The 13,309-nt window shown below is 45.1% G+C and overlaps 1 protein-coding gene across 3 annotated transcripts in view; it reads left to right on the top strand.

The window, feature by feature from the left end:
• Positions 1-6,353: 6,353 nt before the first annotated feature.
• The window catches only part of Sirpb2 (signal regulatory protein beta 2), an 11,299-nt gene continuing 4,343 nt past the window's right edge, over positions 6,354-13,309 (top strand). The window contains exons 1-2 of one of the 3 annotated variants that reach the window (XM_048811179.1): positions 6,354-8,900; positions 12,304-12,669. In XM_048811179.1, the coding sequence (XP_048667136.1) occupies positions 8,780-8,900; positions 12,304-12,669 (487 nt within the window). In that variant the 5' untranslated portion in view covers positions 6,354-8,779. The remainder of the gene's footprint in view (positions 8,901-12,303; positions 12,670-13,309) is intronic. The other 2 variants (XM_048811178.1, XM_015482156.2) reach the window with 2 other exon arrangements.

Genomic DNA, 13,309 nt, shown 5'->3' with positions numbered 1-13,309 from the left:
CTTCCTTAGGCTTTGCTCTGAGGTAGAGGCTGGTTTCTCAAAAATGGAGTCACATCAGCTTCTCAAGAGCATTGATAGGGATAAATGACTTTAGCTCAGCAACTTGGCACCTCATAGAACTGCAAAAGGAGAAACTAAACCAAAAAGTACCATAAGAAGAGCAATAATAAAGATTAGGAAAGAGAAAGAGAGAGCAGGGAAACCAGAATCAACAAAGCCAGAGCTGGGGTGTAGCTCACGGGGTGAGCGCTTGGTTAGCAGGCAGAGACCCTGGGCTTGATGCCAGCACCTACAAGAAGAGGAAAAAGCAACAAAATCAAAACTCGATGTTTTTTTTTTGGTTTGGTTTTTTTTTTAGAAATACCAACAAATTCAACAAACACTTGGTTAGACTAAGAAAAAAATACTTAAATTATTAAAGTTAGAAATTGAAGGGGGCACATTACAATGAATATCACAGAAATACAAAGAGACTACTATGATCATTTCCATACCAACAAATCAGATAGCATTTAAGAGATGGATGAATTCTTAAAAATACAACATGCCAGGCTGGGATTGTGGCTCAGCGGCAGAGCGCCTGCCACACGTATGAGGCCCTGGGCTCAATCCTCAACACCACAAAAAATAAATAAATAAAATATATTGAGGGCTGGGGCTGGGGCTCAGCAGTAGAGCGCTCGCCTAGCACACGCGAGGCCCTGGGTTCGATCCTCAGCACCACATAAAATAAATAAATAAAATAAAGGTATTGTGTTCAACTACTTCTAAAAAATAAATATTTTTTAAAAAATAAATAAAGGTATTGTGTGTCCATCTACAACTAAAAAAAAATTTTTTTCTAAATACAACATACCAAGACTAAATCATGATGAAATTAAAAAACTGAATAGAACTTCCACAAGTAAGGAAATTGAAGCTGTAATCAAAAACCCCCCCAAAAAGAAAAGCCTCAGACCAGATGACTTAACTGGAAAATTCTATTCAACATTTAAGGAATTCAATCCTACTCAAACCCTTCCAAATAACTGAATAGGAGAGAAACTTCCAAAATCATCCCCCCCACCGGAAAAAAAAAAAAAAAAACCTTATTCTATGAGGTTGGCAAAGAGAGAAGAAAGAAGAAAATTACAGGCCCAAATCCTGATGAATATTAATACAAAAATCTCCAACAAAATACGAGCAAGTTGATTTGATAAACATTCAAAGATTTACACCCTGACCAAGTAGAGATTATGTCTGGTTCATCAAACAAAAAACAAATAATACGAATTAACCCACTGAAGGACAAAAACCATGTGATCATCTCAATTGATCCAGAGAAGGCATTTGACAAAATTCAGTACCCTTTCATGATAAAATTTTAAAAGCTCAACAAACTGGGAATAGAAGGAAACTATATTAACATAATAAAAAGCCATAAATGAAAGGCCTACAGCTATCATCATACTTTATGGTAGAGACCAAAAGCTTTTTCTCTGAGATCAGGAACAAGACAAAGATGCCTACTCTTGCCACTACTGTTGACATAACACTAAATGTCTGAGCCACAGCAACTAGGCAGGATAAAGAAATAAAAGTCATCTGAATTGTAAAAAGAAGTAAAATTATCTCTGTTAGATGATATGATCTTACATGTAGAAAATTCTAAATATTACACATACACATGATTTCGGCATAATTGCAGGATACACAAATCTCAAAAAGCACACAAAACAAAATTCAGGTGCATATCTATACACTGACATTAAACAATCCAAAAACAAAATTAAGAAAACGATCCAATTTACTATAATATTAAAAGAATAAAATGTTTGGAAATAGACAACAAAGGAGGTAGAAGAGTTGTACAGAGAAAAACATACAAAACATTGATGAAAGGAACTAAATAAGACACAAGTCAATTGAAAGACAACTGTCTTGGTCCATTTTCTGTTGCCATAACAAAATACCACAGACTGGTATTTTAAAATGTATAAAGAAAATTAGTTTACTTAGCTCACAGTGCTGGAGGTTGGGAAATCCAAGTGCATAGGGGCAGGGTCTGGTGAGAGCTTTCTTACTGCATCATACAGGACATCCCAGGTCAAGAGGGCAAGTGAGCACTTGCAAACAAAGTTCACTTTTACAACAAAATGACTGGCCCAAGAACTCATCCACTCATAAGAACAGGCTTACTTCGTTTAGGAGGGTGGAGCAGTCATGACCTGAACACCTCTCATTAGGCCCCTCCTCCTAACACTGCTGCATTGGGAACTAATTTTCCAACAGATGAACTAGTAGGGGACATATTCAAATCATAGCAACATCCTATGGTCATGGACTGAAAGACTTAATATCATTAGATATCATTACTACCCAAAATGATCTACAGATGCACTGCAATTCCTATCAGAATCCTAATGGCACTTTTTCTGAAATTAAAAAATTTCTAAAATTCACATGGCATTTCAGGGGACACTGAGCAGGCCAAACAATCCTGAAAAAGAAAAAAAAGTTGGAGGCCACCCATTTCCCGATTTCAAAACATGCTATAAAGCAACAGTAATTGACAAGACATAATACTGGCATAAAGATAGATATAGGACCAATGGTGTAGAATAGAAAGCTCAGAAATAAATCCATTCATATGTGGTCAAATGACTTTTGACAAGGACACCAAGACTACACAATGGGGAAAGGGCAATCTCTTCAATAAATGGTGTTGGGAAAACTGGATACCCACAATGTAAAGAATGACTTTGGACCCTTACCCAACACCACATGCAAAAACTACCTCAAAATGCATTAAAGAAAGACCCCCAAAATATAAAAACTACTTTTAGAAAACTTGGAGAAAACTTCAAGATATCAGATTTGGTAATTATTCATTAGATATGACAAGAAAAGCAAATCAAGGCAGCAATGAAGTATCACCTCATCTCCAGTAGGATGACCACTATCAAAAAGAACGGAAGCTGGGTATCGTGGCACACACCTGTGATTCCAGCAATTTAGGAGGCTGAAGCAGAAGGATCACAAGTTCAAGGCCAGCCTTGGCAACTTAGTACCAGGGTCATATCCCCAGCCATTGTTTTATATTTTATTTAGAGAGAGGGGTCTCACTGAGTTGCTTAGGCCTTGCTAAGGCTGACTTTGAACACACAATTTTTCTGCCTCAGCCTTCCAAGCGGCTGGGATTAGGGGCATGTGCTCCCATGCCCAGCAGGCACAATTCTTACTATCCAAGAGATGGAAGCAAACCAAAAGTCCACAGATAAATGGATTTCTAAAAATTGGTATGCACATAGAATAGAATATTATTTATCCTTTCAAAAGAACGAAACTAGGGCTGGGGAGTAGCTCAGTGGTAGAGCATTTGCCTAGCATGCTCAAGGCTCTGGGTTCGATCTCCAGCAGGGCAAACAAATAAAGAGAAGGAAATCCTGTCACATGGTACAATGTGGTGGAATCTGCAGGACATCATGTTAAGTGAAATAAGCTAGGTACCACGGGAAAAATACCGCATAAGTCCACTTATATGAAGTACCTAAAGTGGTCGTAATTCTGGTGACAGAATATAGAAAGGCCATGTCCAGAACTGGGGAAAGAAGGGGTGATTAGCAGTTAGTGCACATAGATATCATCCCTTGATATCTGTGGGAGATTGGTTTCAAGATCCCCCATCAGAAAACAAAAGTGGGGAGCTGGGGTTGTGGCTCAGTTGTAGAGTGCTTGCCAAGTACATGTGAGGCCCTGGGTCAATCCTCAGTACCACATAAAAATAAATAAATAAAATAAAGGTATTTTTAAAAAGAAAGAAAGAAACAGATTGTGTTTCTTGCACAAAAGAAAGAAAAAGTGGCAGATTCTCCTTTACATAGTATTTCTCCTTTACATAGTTTAGCTACACACATCCTCAATACCCTTTAAATCATCTGTAGATGACTTACCATGCCTAGTACAATGTAAACGCTATATATACAGTTCTTACACTGTAATGCTTAGGGAATGACGGCCCAAAAGCCTGGACATGTTCAATACAGATGCAGTTTTACAAAATATTTTCAATCCCAGAAGTTGGTTGAATTTATAGATACAAAGGGCCAACTCCACAGAGTTTAGGAATTACAAGATGAAAAAGTTCTAGAGATTTTCAGCACAACAGTGTATACTTAACACTCCTGTTACATTTGAAAATGGTTAAGATGGTAAATTTAGTGCTATGTGGTTTTCCACAATAGCCCACACAAAAAAAAACAAAGAAAGAAAGAAAAAGAAAAGCCAGACACCAGTTGCTGTTTGACTATTTCTATGCAATTGAAGAACAAGCAAAATAATTTATGATGATAGAAATCAGAGCAGTAAAGCCCAGGGCAGTGGTGCACGTCTGTAATCCTAGAGACTCAGGGGGCCGAGGAAGGAGGGTCTCAAGTTCAAGGCTACCCTGGGCAGCTTAGCAAGACCCTGCCTCAAAATAAAAAAAATAAATAAATAAAAAGGGCTGGGGATATAGCTCAGTGCTAGAGCCCCCCTGGGTTCAAACCCTAGTGGAAGAAAGGAAGGAAGGGATGGAGGGAGGGAGGGAGGAAGGATGGGTCAGTGGAGGGAGGGAGGAGAGCTGGAGGAAGAAGGGAGAAAGAAAAGACAAAGGATATCAGAGTTGTATTTACGTCTGGGTCCAGAGACTGAATGGAAAGGAACAAGAAAGAACCTTCTATATCTTGGGGTGGTGATTACACAAATATAAGAAGTCTAAGGTAGCAGAATACAACAGTCACTAATAGGGCATTATGTAAAAATGTGAATGTGTAACCGATGTGATTCTGCAATTTGTATTTGGGGTAAAAATGGGAGTTCATAACCCACTTGAATCAAATGTATGAAAGATGATATGTCATGAGCTTTGTAATGTTTTGAACAACCAATAAAAAAAAAATAAGTCTAAACATTCATTGGGCCACACATTTAATATCTGCACCCTTCCCTGTATGTAAGTCCTCGCTCCCTGAAAATTTAAAACACCAGCATCAAAGCATATGTCATAGGATTTGACATAAAACAGGAAAAGGAAGCAAGAAAGGTCAACTGAACCATAAAGTGGGACAAGTTACAAATAGTAAAAAGTGAGGTCAAAGACCTTAGAGGCTTCAGTATTAAGACAACAAAATCTTTCTCCTGAATGAAAAGGGTGGCAGAAATGATGCTAGATGACTTCAGGGTTAGGCATAAAAAGCCACACACCACCGCTCTGTTCCTGTGGGAATCCTAGCATTGGGGGCTCAGCCGCTGGAAATCCTCGTAAATCTCCAAGTTCACTGCTGGGTCTGAAAGAAGCGGGAACCTGAGAGCTCACCAGGAATCCCAGTGTGATTTAAATGTGATCTACAGAAGATCCAATAGGGTAAGCACTGCAAAACTTCACGTTTGCAAAAATTAAATCTGCTGCTGCCCAAGTATCTGCCGCTCTCTATTGCTGGAGGAGCAATCATGCCTGTCCTCTTTCCCCTTCAAGATCTCGTGCAAGCACCTCTCCTAGTAGAACCAACCTAATCTAACAGCACTGGTGAGGAGCACCAGAAAATGTAGCTCTCGGGCTTTCAGCCTTCTGATGAAGAGAGCAGAGGAAGAAGTGGAGATAAATGCTAACTGCAAAGACACTGGCATTGCTGGGGTTCTTGTTGTTTGTTACTGGCTAGGGACTGAACCTAAGAGTGCTCTACCACTGAGCTCCATCCCCAGTCCTTTATTTTATTTCTTTTTTTTTTTAATTTGAGATAGCCAGCCTTCAATTTTCAATCCTCCTGCCTCAGCCTCCCAAGTTGCTGGGATCACGCATGTGCACCACTACACCTGGCCACACATAGCATTAGAGTATTTTTTGTGCTTTCTCCCTCCTTGTCGTATTCACTTTTTTCCCTGGAAACTCTTTCCAATTTTAAAGCTGGAGTATGAGGCTTGTTGCTTTGAGGAGAGAGCAGAGGGTTCCTGCTAGAACAGAGGAAGCCCTCTGTTAGGAAGAGGGCTGTTAGGAAAGTCCCAACCAGGGCGAAGAAGGGGAAATCCTCCCCATGCGATTTGGTGGGAGGGGGGCAAGAAAAAGGACAGGAAGTGAGATACTAGTGTCCCAACACCCCTCGACCCTGGGCTGACACACTCAGATGGGAGTGGGGTCTAGAAATCCAGTTGGTTTTTGGAGAGTATAGGGACTATGGCCCACCTTCCCTGTGACAGGTGGGAGTTCTGGACACCAAGATGGCGGAGGCAAGGTATCCGAACGATGCTGCTGGTGGGCACGACAGGGAGACGGGTCATCATGTCTCTGTTTACAATAAGTACCATTACCATGGCAACTCCCACCACTGAGGATCTATCACCATGGGTTCGGTATTTTAAAATGACCAAGGAGGGTAAAGGGGTTTTCTAAAGTAATCAATGGGAGGAAATCGGACACTGTTCTAATCAGGTATCATAAGGTAACCAATGGGGGCAAATGGGGTAAGATCACTTCAAAGAGGCTCTGGTACGTGGACCTACTCAACAGGAGAGGCAGAGGACGCCATGGAGTAAGGAGGTGAAACCAATACAAGGCCACAAAGGTCCAGATCAGCCAGGCCCAGGGGTGCACGCCTGCAAGCCCAGCTACTGTGGAGCCTGAAGCAGGAGGATCACAAGTGCAAGACCAGCCTGAGCAACTGAGAGAGACCCTGTCTCAAAATAAAAGGGAAAGGGTTGGGGGTATGTTAGAAATACGGGGTACGGCAAGGAGTCAGACATGTGCTCAAAGTAGGCTGGCAAGACCAACTTCACTTCTGCAGAAGGGCATGCTACCAAAGAAAGTCCAGCAAGCAAGCACACCTAGGTGGGCGGCCACCTGTTTTTATCGCTAAGGCAGCACTGCCCCCTTGCTCTGATAGGAGGAGCTTGGGGTTACAGTCTAGGCAATTGGATAATTTTAAAATTGGGGGAGGGCAAAGAGAAGGGCTATAGTTAAAATGGCTACCATTAGATCTTACATCCCAATTAAGGTTAAATACTACATTTTGAAAATGGACCACTGACCTTTCTATTTCTCACCGGGTATAGCTCCATGACAGAACATCGACCTAGCAGGTGCAAGGCCTTGGATTCAATCCCCAGAACCACAGAAAAGAAGTCCAGACAGAGCCAGCACACCCCAGGGACCAGGCCAGAATGACTCCTCAGGGAAGAATCTGCACCACAGGGGAGGGTCCATAGTTCAGACCTAAGTCCTGCCAATCTGTCCCAAGAAGAAACAAGTTTCCCCTGTACACAGGACAATCTGAAGTAGGAAGAATGGAGGGAAGCACTGAAATTCTGAGGGTTTTGTTTTTGTCTGAAAAAACTCAGTTAAACGAAAAGAGAATGGCCATCACATTGACAAGTACTTTCTTGGCCCAGACATGCAACCATATCTTATTCCTGTTTACAGATCAGGAAACAATTTGTGTGTGGTGTTGGGAATACAACCCAGGGCCTCCGGCATGCCAGGCAAACATCTCATCACTGAGCCACATCCCCAGCCCCAGGTTAGGAAACAGAGGCACAAGAACTCAAATGATTGTCCAAGAGTCACTCGGCCTGATCTGGGTAAAGCCAAGATTTGAACCCAGACAGTGTGGCCATATTAGAAGAGCCTGGGGTTGCCTTCAATCATGTTTCAGCCTTCCCTTCCTGATAGCCAGCCCAACAGGGGCTCCCGAGGAAGTTTATATCAGTTACAGAAAACGAGGAGACCACATCTACACGATTTTGCACAATCTGAATGTGCTACATTTGGCGCCCAGGAGATGGAGGTTTAGAGAGCTGTGCAATCAGGAATCAGGTCTGTCCCCTCCCTGCCCTGCGTGAAGGCTGGCTTCATAATCAATCCCTCTTAAGCAAGTCTCACCTCCTCCACTTCCCACTGTTGCTGGATTCTCCCGGAGAGACAGGGCACTGGGAATCAGCAGCATGCAGCCTTGTATCAGGCAGGCACTGACCGGCCGATTTGCATCCAGAGGCTGAGCCCCACGCACAGCGGGGCGTTGTCTTATGTACCCCCAGTTCCATGCTAGCTTGTCTGACTTCCCTGTGTGATAACATACATTTTGATTGGGTATTCGACACTATTCAAGTGTAACAGCGTTGCAACCTTGTTGGGCACCACCGATTTGAGGGTCAGCAAAGTTGCACCTGCACACTGAATGTGCCTCGCTGGGGTTTTTGTCTTGGGGGTGCATGTGCACATAGTTATTAAGTGCTTTCCGTCACTTTTCTCTCATCCCTTGGAGAGCCCTAACCACACCACACATCAACGACAACAATGGCTAACATATCTAGCGTTCACATCGTCCTGAACCCTCCTAAGTGCCTTGCGCATGTGATCCTCTCAACGACTCTCTGAGGAGGGGATTGCTGCTGACCTCCTTTTGCAGAGAAGACAGAGGCTCAGAGAGGGCAAGTGACTTTGAAAGCTCACATGGCCAGATGAAGACACACCCAATGGTTTATTCAAAGTGCCGCTGACACCAGATACACCCTGTGACAGGGGTGCTCATCGTCCTCCAAGGTTCCTACACAGGGCCAGTGGCATGGACACATTAAGGTTTTGACACAGTCTTTACAGGAACCATAACCCCAACATGAAAGCCGGAAACCCTTGGACCCAGCTCCTTCCTCTTGCATCACAAGCCTTGACTTGTAGTGAAAACTTCCCCCAAGTAGCCGGGACAGAAGGAAACAGAAACAGGCTCACATATGGGCCCAGCTCAGACTCCAACACTCACCAGAGAGCAGAATGCCAGCCAGTCTTGGGGACCACAGGAGACGCCGGGCACCCTTCACAACAACCACCCCCACCCTTGTGGCTCACTCACCTGTCTGTTTCCTGCAAGTGGCACTATTCCTTGTCCTTTCAGGTGAGTGGAATCTGGAGCTGAATGGGGTCCACCCCTGGTTTGTCTCAGAGAAAGGCACCAAGTGCTCTGGCATGCCAGGAGGTGTCTGACCCACCAAGAGTGCGGGTTGTGCGTGGAGGGGGACCCCGAGAACTCTCCTGGCCCCAGCAGAAAGCTGATCCAGGGTCTCAAGAGACATGAGGAAGTGACTAAGTCCCCAAGCTCTGGGCTTGAGCCACGGGGTTCTGGCTGGAACTTGGGTGCCCACGTCTGATGCTGAGGCTCTGTGAGCCTCTGTTTCCCCGGGGATCCCGTGAATATTAAATATCGAGTGGTGAAGCTCAGACTGGACCTGGTACATAATTTGTGGGGCCAATGCAAAGTGGAAATGCAGGTCTCTTGTTGAAAAAATATTAAGAATTTTGAGACAATAAGAGTCAGGCACTGTGGTACATGCCAAATCCAAGATACTCTGGAGGCTAAGGCAGGAGGATGGCAAGTTTGAGGCCAGTCTGGGCAATTTAGAGAGACTTTGTCTCAAAATGAAATAAAAAGGGCTAAGGGCAGCTCAGTTGGCAGAGCATTTGCCTAGTATGTGAGAGGCCCTGGGTTCAATCCCCAGTACTGCAAAGAGAAAACAAGAGGAATTTTAAAACAACAGCAGGGCATTAAACCAAGCTGTCTACACGAATAAGAATGGAATGGGAATTACAAGAAAGGTCAAACTCAGGGCTTTGAGGACACAGCCTGTTGGAGGATCATGAACCAAGCCAATAGCCTCCAATACTTGGTTAGCATGGATTTTGAGCAGTGCCCCTACCCAGAAGCTATGTAAGTCCCTAGACTAGTACATTTAAGTGGAAAAACTTGCTATCAGCTCCCCTCTGGACGTGGGTGAGTTCTCTCTTTTTTCTTCTTACTTAATTAAGTCCTATTCTGTTCACTCTTGCCTTCCATTATTGTCTGTGGACTTTATTCTTCAAATTTGTGAGAGAGTAACCCATGAAGAAATTGGTGAAGCAGAGAATCTAATTTCATCTCAAACTCCAGTTTCCTAAGCCGGGGAACCCGTGTGATAACACACATCACACTCCCATGTGCCAGCCTTGGCATGTTTGAGACACAGACACAAACCCCACCACTGACCACTTTAAGTGACTTCTCTCTGAGCCTCACTTTTTCCCATCGGTAAAATAGGGCCAATAGTAAAAGCCCTTCATGACTTTCCTAGGACGACTCAACAAGTTGACACCTGGCATAGCACAAGGATTGAATAATGGATGGCTATAATTATCATTACACCTATAGCGCCCCTATTTCAGGGGCAGGCCTGTTTAGCTCCTGAGTCTTGGGGATCCTGGGACCAGCTCAGTCTCTGAGTTCATTGCCTTCCTTTCCAGCAGGCAGCCTCCCTCCCCACCAGGCAGCCTCCCTCCATCTCCTGTCCATCTGGGCCCTGGCCCCAGGTCCTACTGGTTAACCCCAGGAGAGGTCCCAGTGGGATGCACATGTGGGGCCAGATCCTCCCTGGTTCAAGAGTCATGTGACTTGCTACACCATATCACTTACCCAAGTAAGTTTCTTTCATTGTAAAACAGGAATCATAATTCCTGGTCACTCATTCCACAAATACTTTTTATTTATTTATTTATTTATTTATTTTTATTTTATTTTATTTTATTTATTTATTTATTTATTTATTTATTTTGGGTACCAGGGATTGAACTCAGGAGTGCTTAAGCACTGAACCACATCCTCAGCCCTTTTTTATATGTATATTTTTAGACAGAGTCTCACTAAGTTGCTTAGGGCTTCAGTAAGTTACTGGTGCTGGCTTTGAACTTGCAATCCTCCTACCTCAGCCTCCCAAGCTGCTGAGAGTACAGGCGTGCACCACCGTGCATGGACACAAATACTTTTAACTAATTATGTTTTAGGCTCTAGACAAGGAAGTCATAAATCTAAACTACCCAGAGTCAGAAATACTTCAAATATTTGTTTGCAAATATTGATTTTCTACCAGACTTTCAAAGGTTACCCTAAACAGGGAACACAAAAGGAATAAGATACACCACAAATTATGTCCTATGTGGGACCAAGTTATTCACAAGGCCTGATGAGAATACAGATGAATGGGGAACTTAGTGACCTTGTGGTGTAGAACCTTAAAGTCATCTGATCTGAGTTCAAATCCCGTCATGACATCTGCTGAATGCAAGTTTCACCTCATGTTTCTTCACCTCTCTGAGCATCTAAAAAAAAAGTGGAGAGAATAGCCAGGTGTGGTGGTGCACACCTATAATTCCCACTACCTAGGAGGCTGAGGCAGGAGAATCCCAAATTCAAAGCCAGCCTGGGTAATTTAGGTAAATCTGTCTCAATAGAAAATAAAATAAAAAGGGGATACAGCTCAGTGGTAAAGCACTGGGTTTAGTCTCCAGTATCATAAAAATGGAGATGACAATAGCTTCTACATCAGAGCCCCTGAGAGGAGTGGGCGTGATAACCCAGGTGTAGAAGAACTTCCATGGAGGCTCCCGCCCCCGCTCTTGGTACCCCCTCTGGGGCCAAGTAGACCCACCGCACAACACACGAATAGCAACTGCAGTTTGTGGAACTCACAGGAGGCCGGAGGAGATTTACAATGAATGGAACACCACACCAGCCTGCATCCCTGATCGGTGACATTTGAGGGTGACGGTCCGGGGCCCTAGGAACACATCCTTATTGGGTGATGTATTCATCTGCCATCACGAAGTATCACAAAATTAAAATGTATTTTCTCACAACTCTCAAGTCTAGAAATCCAAGACCCAGGGGTTGGCAGGGTGGGCACCTTCACCATCTCCCTCCTTGGCATGTAGACGGCCACCTTCTCCTTTGTCTTCATATGATCGTCCCTCTGTACATATCTGTCCAAATTTCCTCTTTTTTAAAAGGACGACAATTAGATTGAATTAGAGGCCCCCCCCCAACGACCTCAACTTAACTTAATCCCCTCTCTCAACACCCTAAGTACAGTCACATTCTTAGGTGCCCGAGGTTAGGACTTCAACATGTGCATTTAGGGAGGACACGATTCAACTTCTAGCAAAGGATCCTGGGCAAGCTACCCACCCTTGGGGGCCCCTCCGTCTCTGCTATCAAATAGGGATGACACTTCATATGGCAGAAGAGCATTGTGAGGAACAAGTGAGATAATCATGCAGCGCCCAGCAGGTGGTGGCACTTAAGTTCCCTATTCTTGGCAGAGCTTCTAGGGAGCTGCCTTCCCTGTCTGCCGCCAGCTGTTCTGCCCCTGACTCCTCTGTCTCCTGTCCTGAGCAATGGCTCTTGGCTAGATCATGACTGGATCCATTTAGACTTGACATGCAGGGCTCCAAGGCCTTCTGACCCAGTGACAGGCCTTTTCCCCTCTGTTTAGGGGCCTCTGAGCAGAGCAGCTGGAGTGAGTGGCAGGTGCTGCAGCCCGAGGGCCCCATACTGGTGGCTGAAGGTGACACCCTCCTACTGAGGTGTACAGTGGTTGGCTCCTGCGCTGATGATATGATCAAATGGGTCAAAGAGAGCTCTCAGGACCAGCAGGAAATTTATAACTTCAAGCGTGGCTTCTTCCCTGGAGTGACGTCCGCGGTCCAGCGGACACGGGAGCGCCTCGACTGCGATTATTCCATCTACATCCACAGAGTCACCAAGGAGCATTCTGGAACCTACCACTGTGTGAGGTTTGCAGTCTCCAGTGAGGACCTAGACACGAAGCTGGGCGAGGGCACCGCTGTGACCGTGCAGGGTGAGTGGCAGGCCCAGCTGATCCCGCACTCGCTCCGTCCCCCTCCCTGCCCCCCCTGCGCCCTCCCGCTCTCCCAGGACTCCCTGCCCTCCCCCTTCGCCCTCCCGCTCTCCCAGGACTCCCTGCCCTCCCCCTTCGCCCTCCAGCTCTCCCAAGAGCGCAGTCTCAGTGGCACGCGGTGGAGGTATTCCTGCCTCCCCCACACCCTTGCTTGCAGCTGGGACAGTTCTGCCTCACATCCCCTGCCAGGACCCAAGCTAGAGAGCTAGTAACTTGGGTGTGTGTGTTGGGGTGGGGGGTGTCCGAAATCCAAGTGGCCCAGAGGCAACTTTCCCCAAGAGCCTCTGTGACATTATGTCTGCTGACAGCCCATTGGCTAAGCAAGTCACCTGGCTCACCTCCAAGACAAGGGACAAGGAAGTGTGCTCTTCCACCCAAGTCCAGGGCAAGAGTGGATCTGCCAGGCTACAAAGCCGGGAGTCAAGACCTGGGGCTGGCTGCCAATGTCATTTGCCCTGATCCCCAGGCAATCAGTCCTGGTGTCTGGAATTCCTGCCATGACGGCCTGGACACCCAAATCCTGCATCTGTTGTTCAATAGCTGTGAGGGTTTCTTGTTTTGTTTTGTTTGGGGGGGGGGG

The sequence above is a fragment of the Marmota marmota genome, unplaced genomic scaffold (assembly GCF_001458135.2).
Source record: "Marmota marmota marmota unplaced genomic scaffold, marMar, whole genome shotgun sequence".
Classification (NCBI taxonomy): Eukaryota; Metazoa; Chordata; class Mammalia; order Rodentia; family Sciuridae; genus Marmota; species Marmota marmota.
The sequence above is the reverse complement of the archived record's forward strand: the minus strand, read 5'-3'. Positions and strand labels throughout refer to the sequence as shown.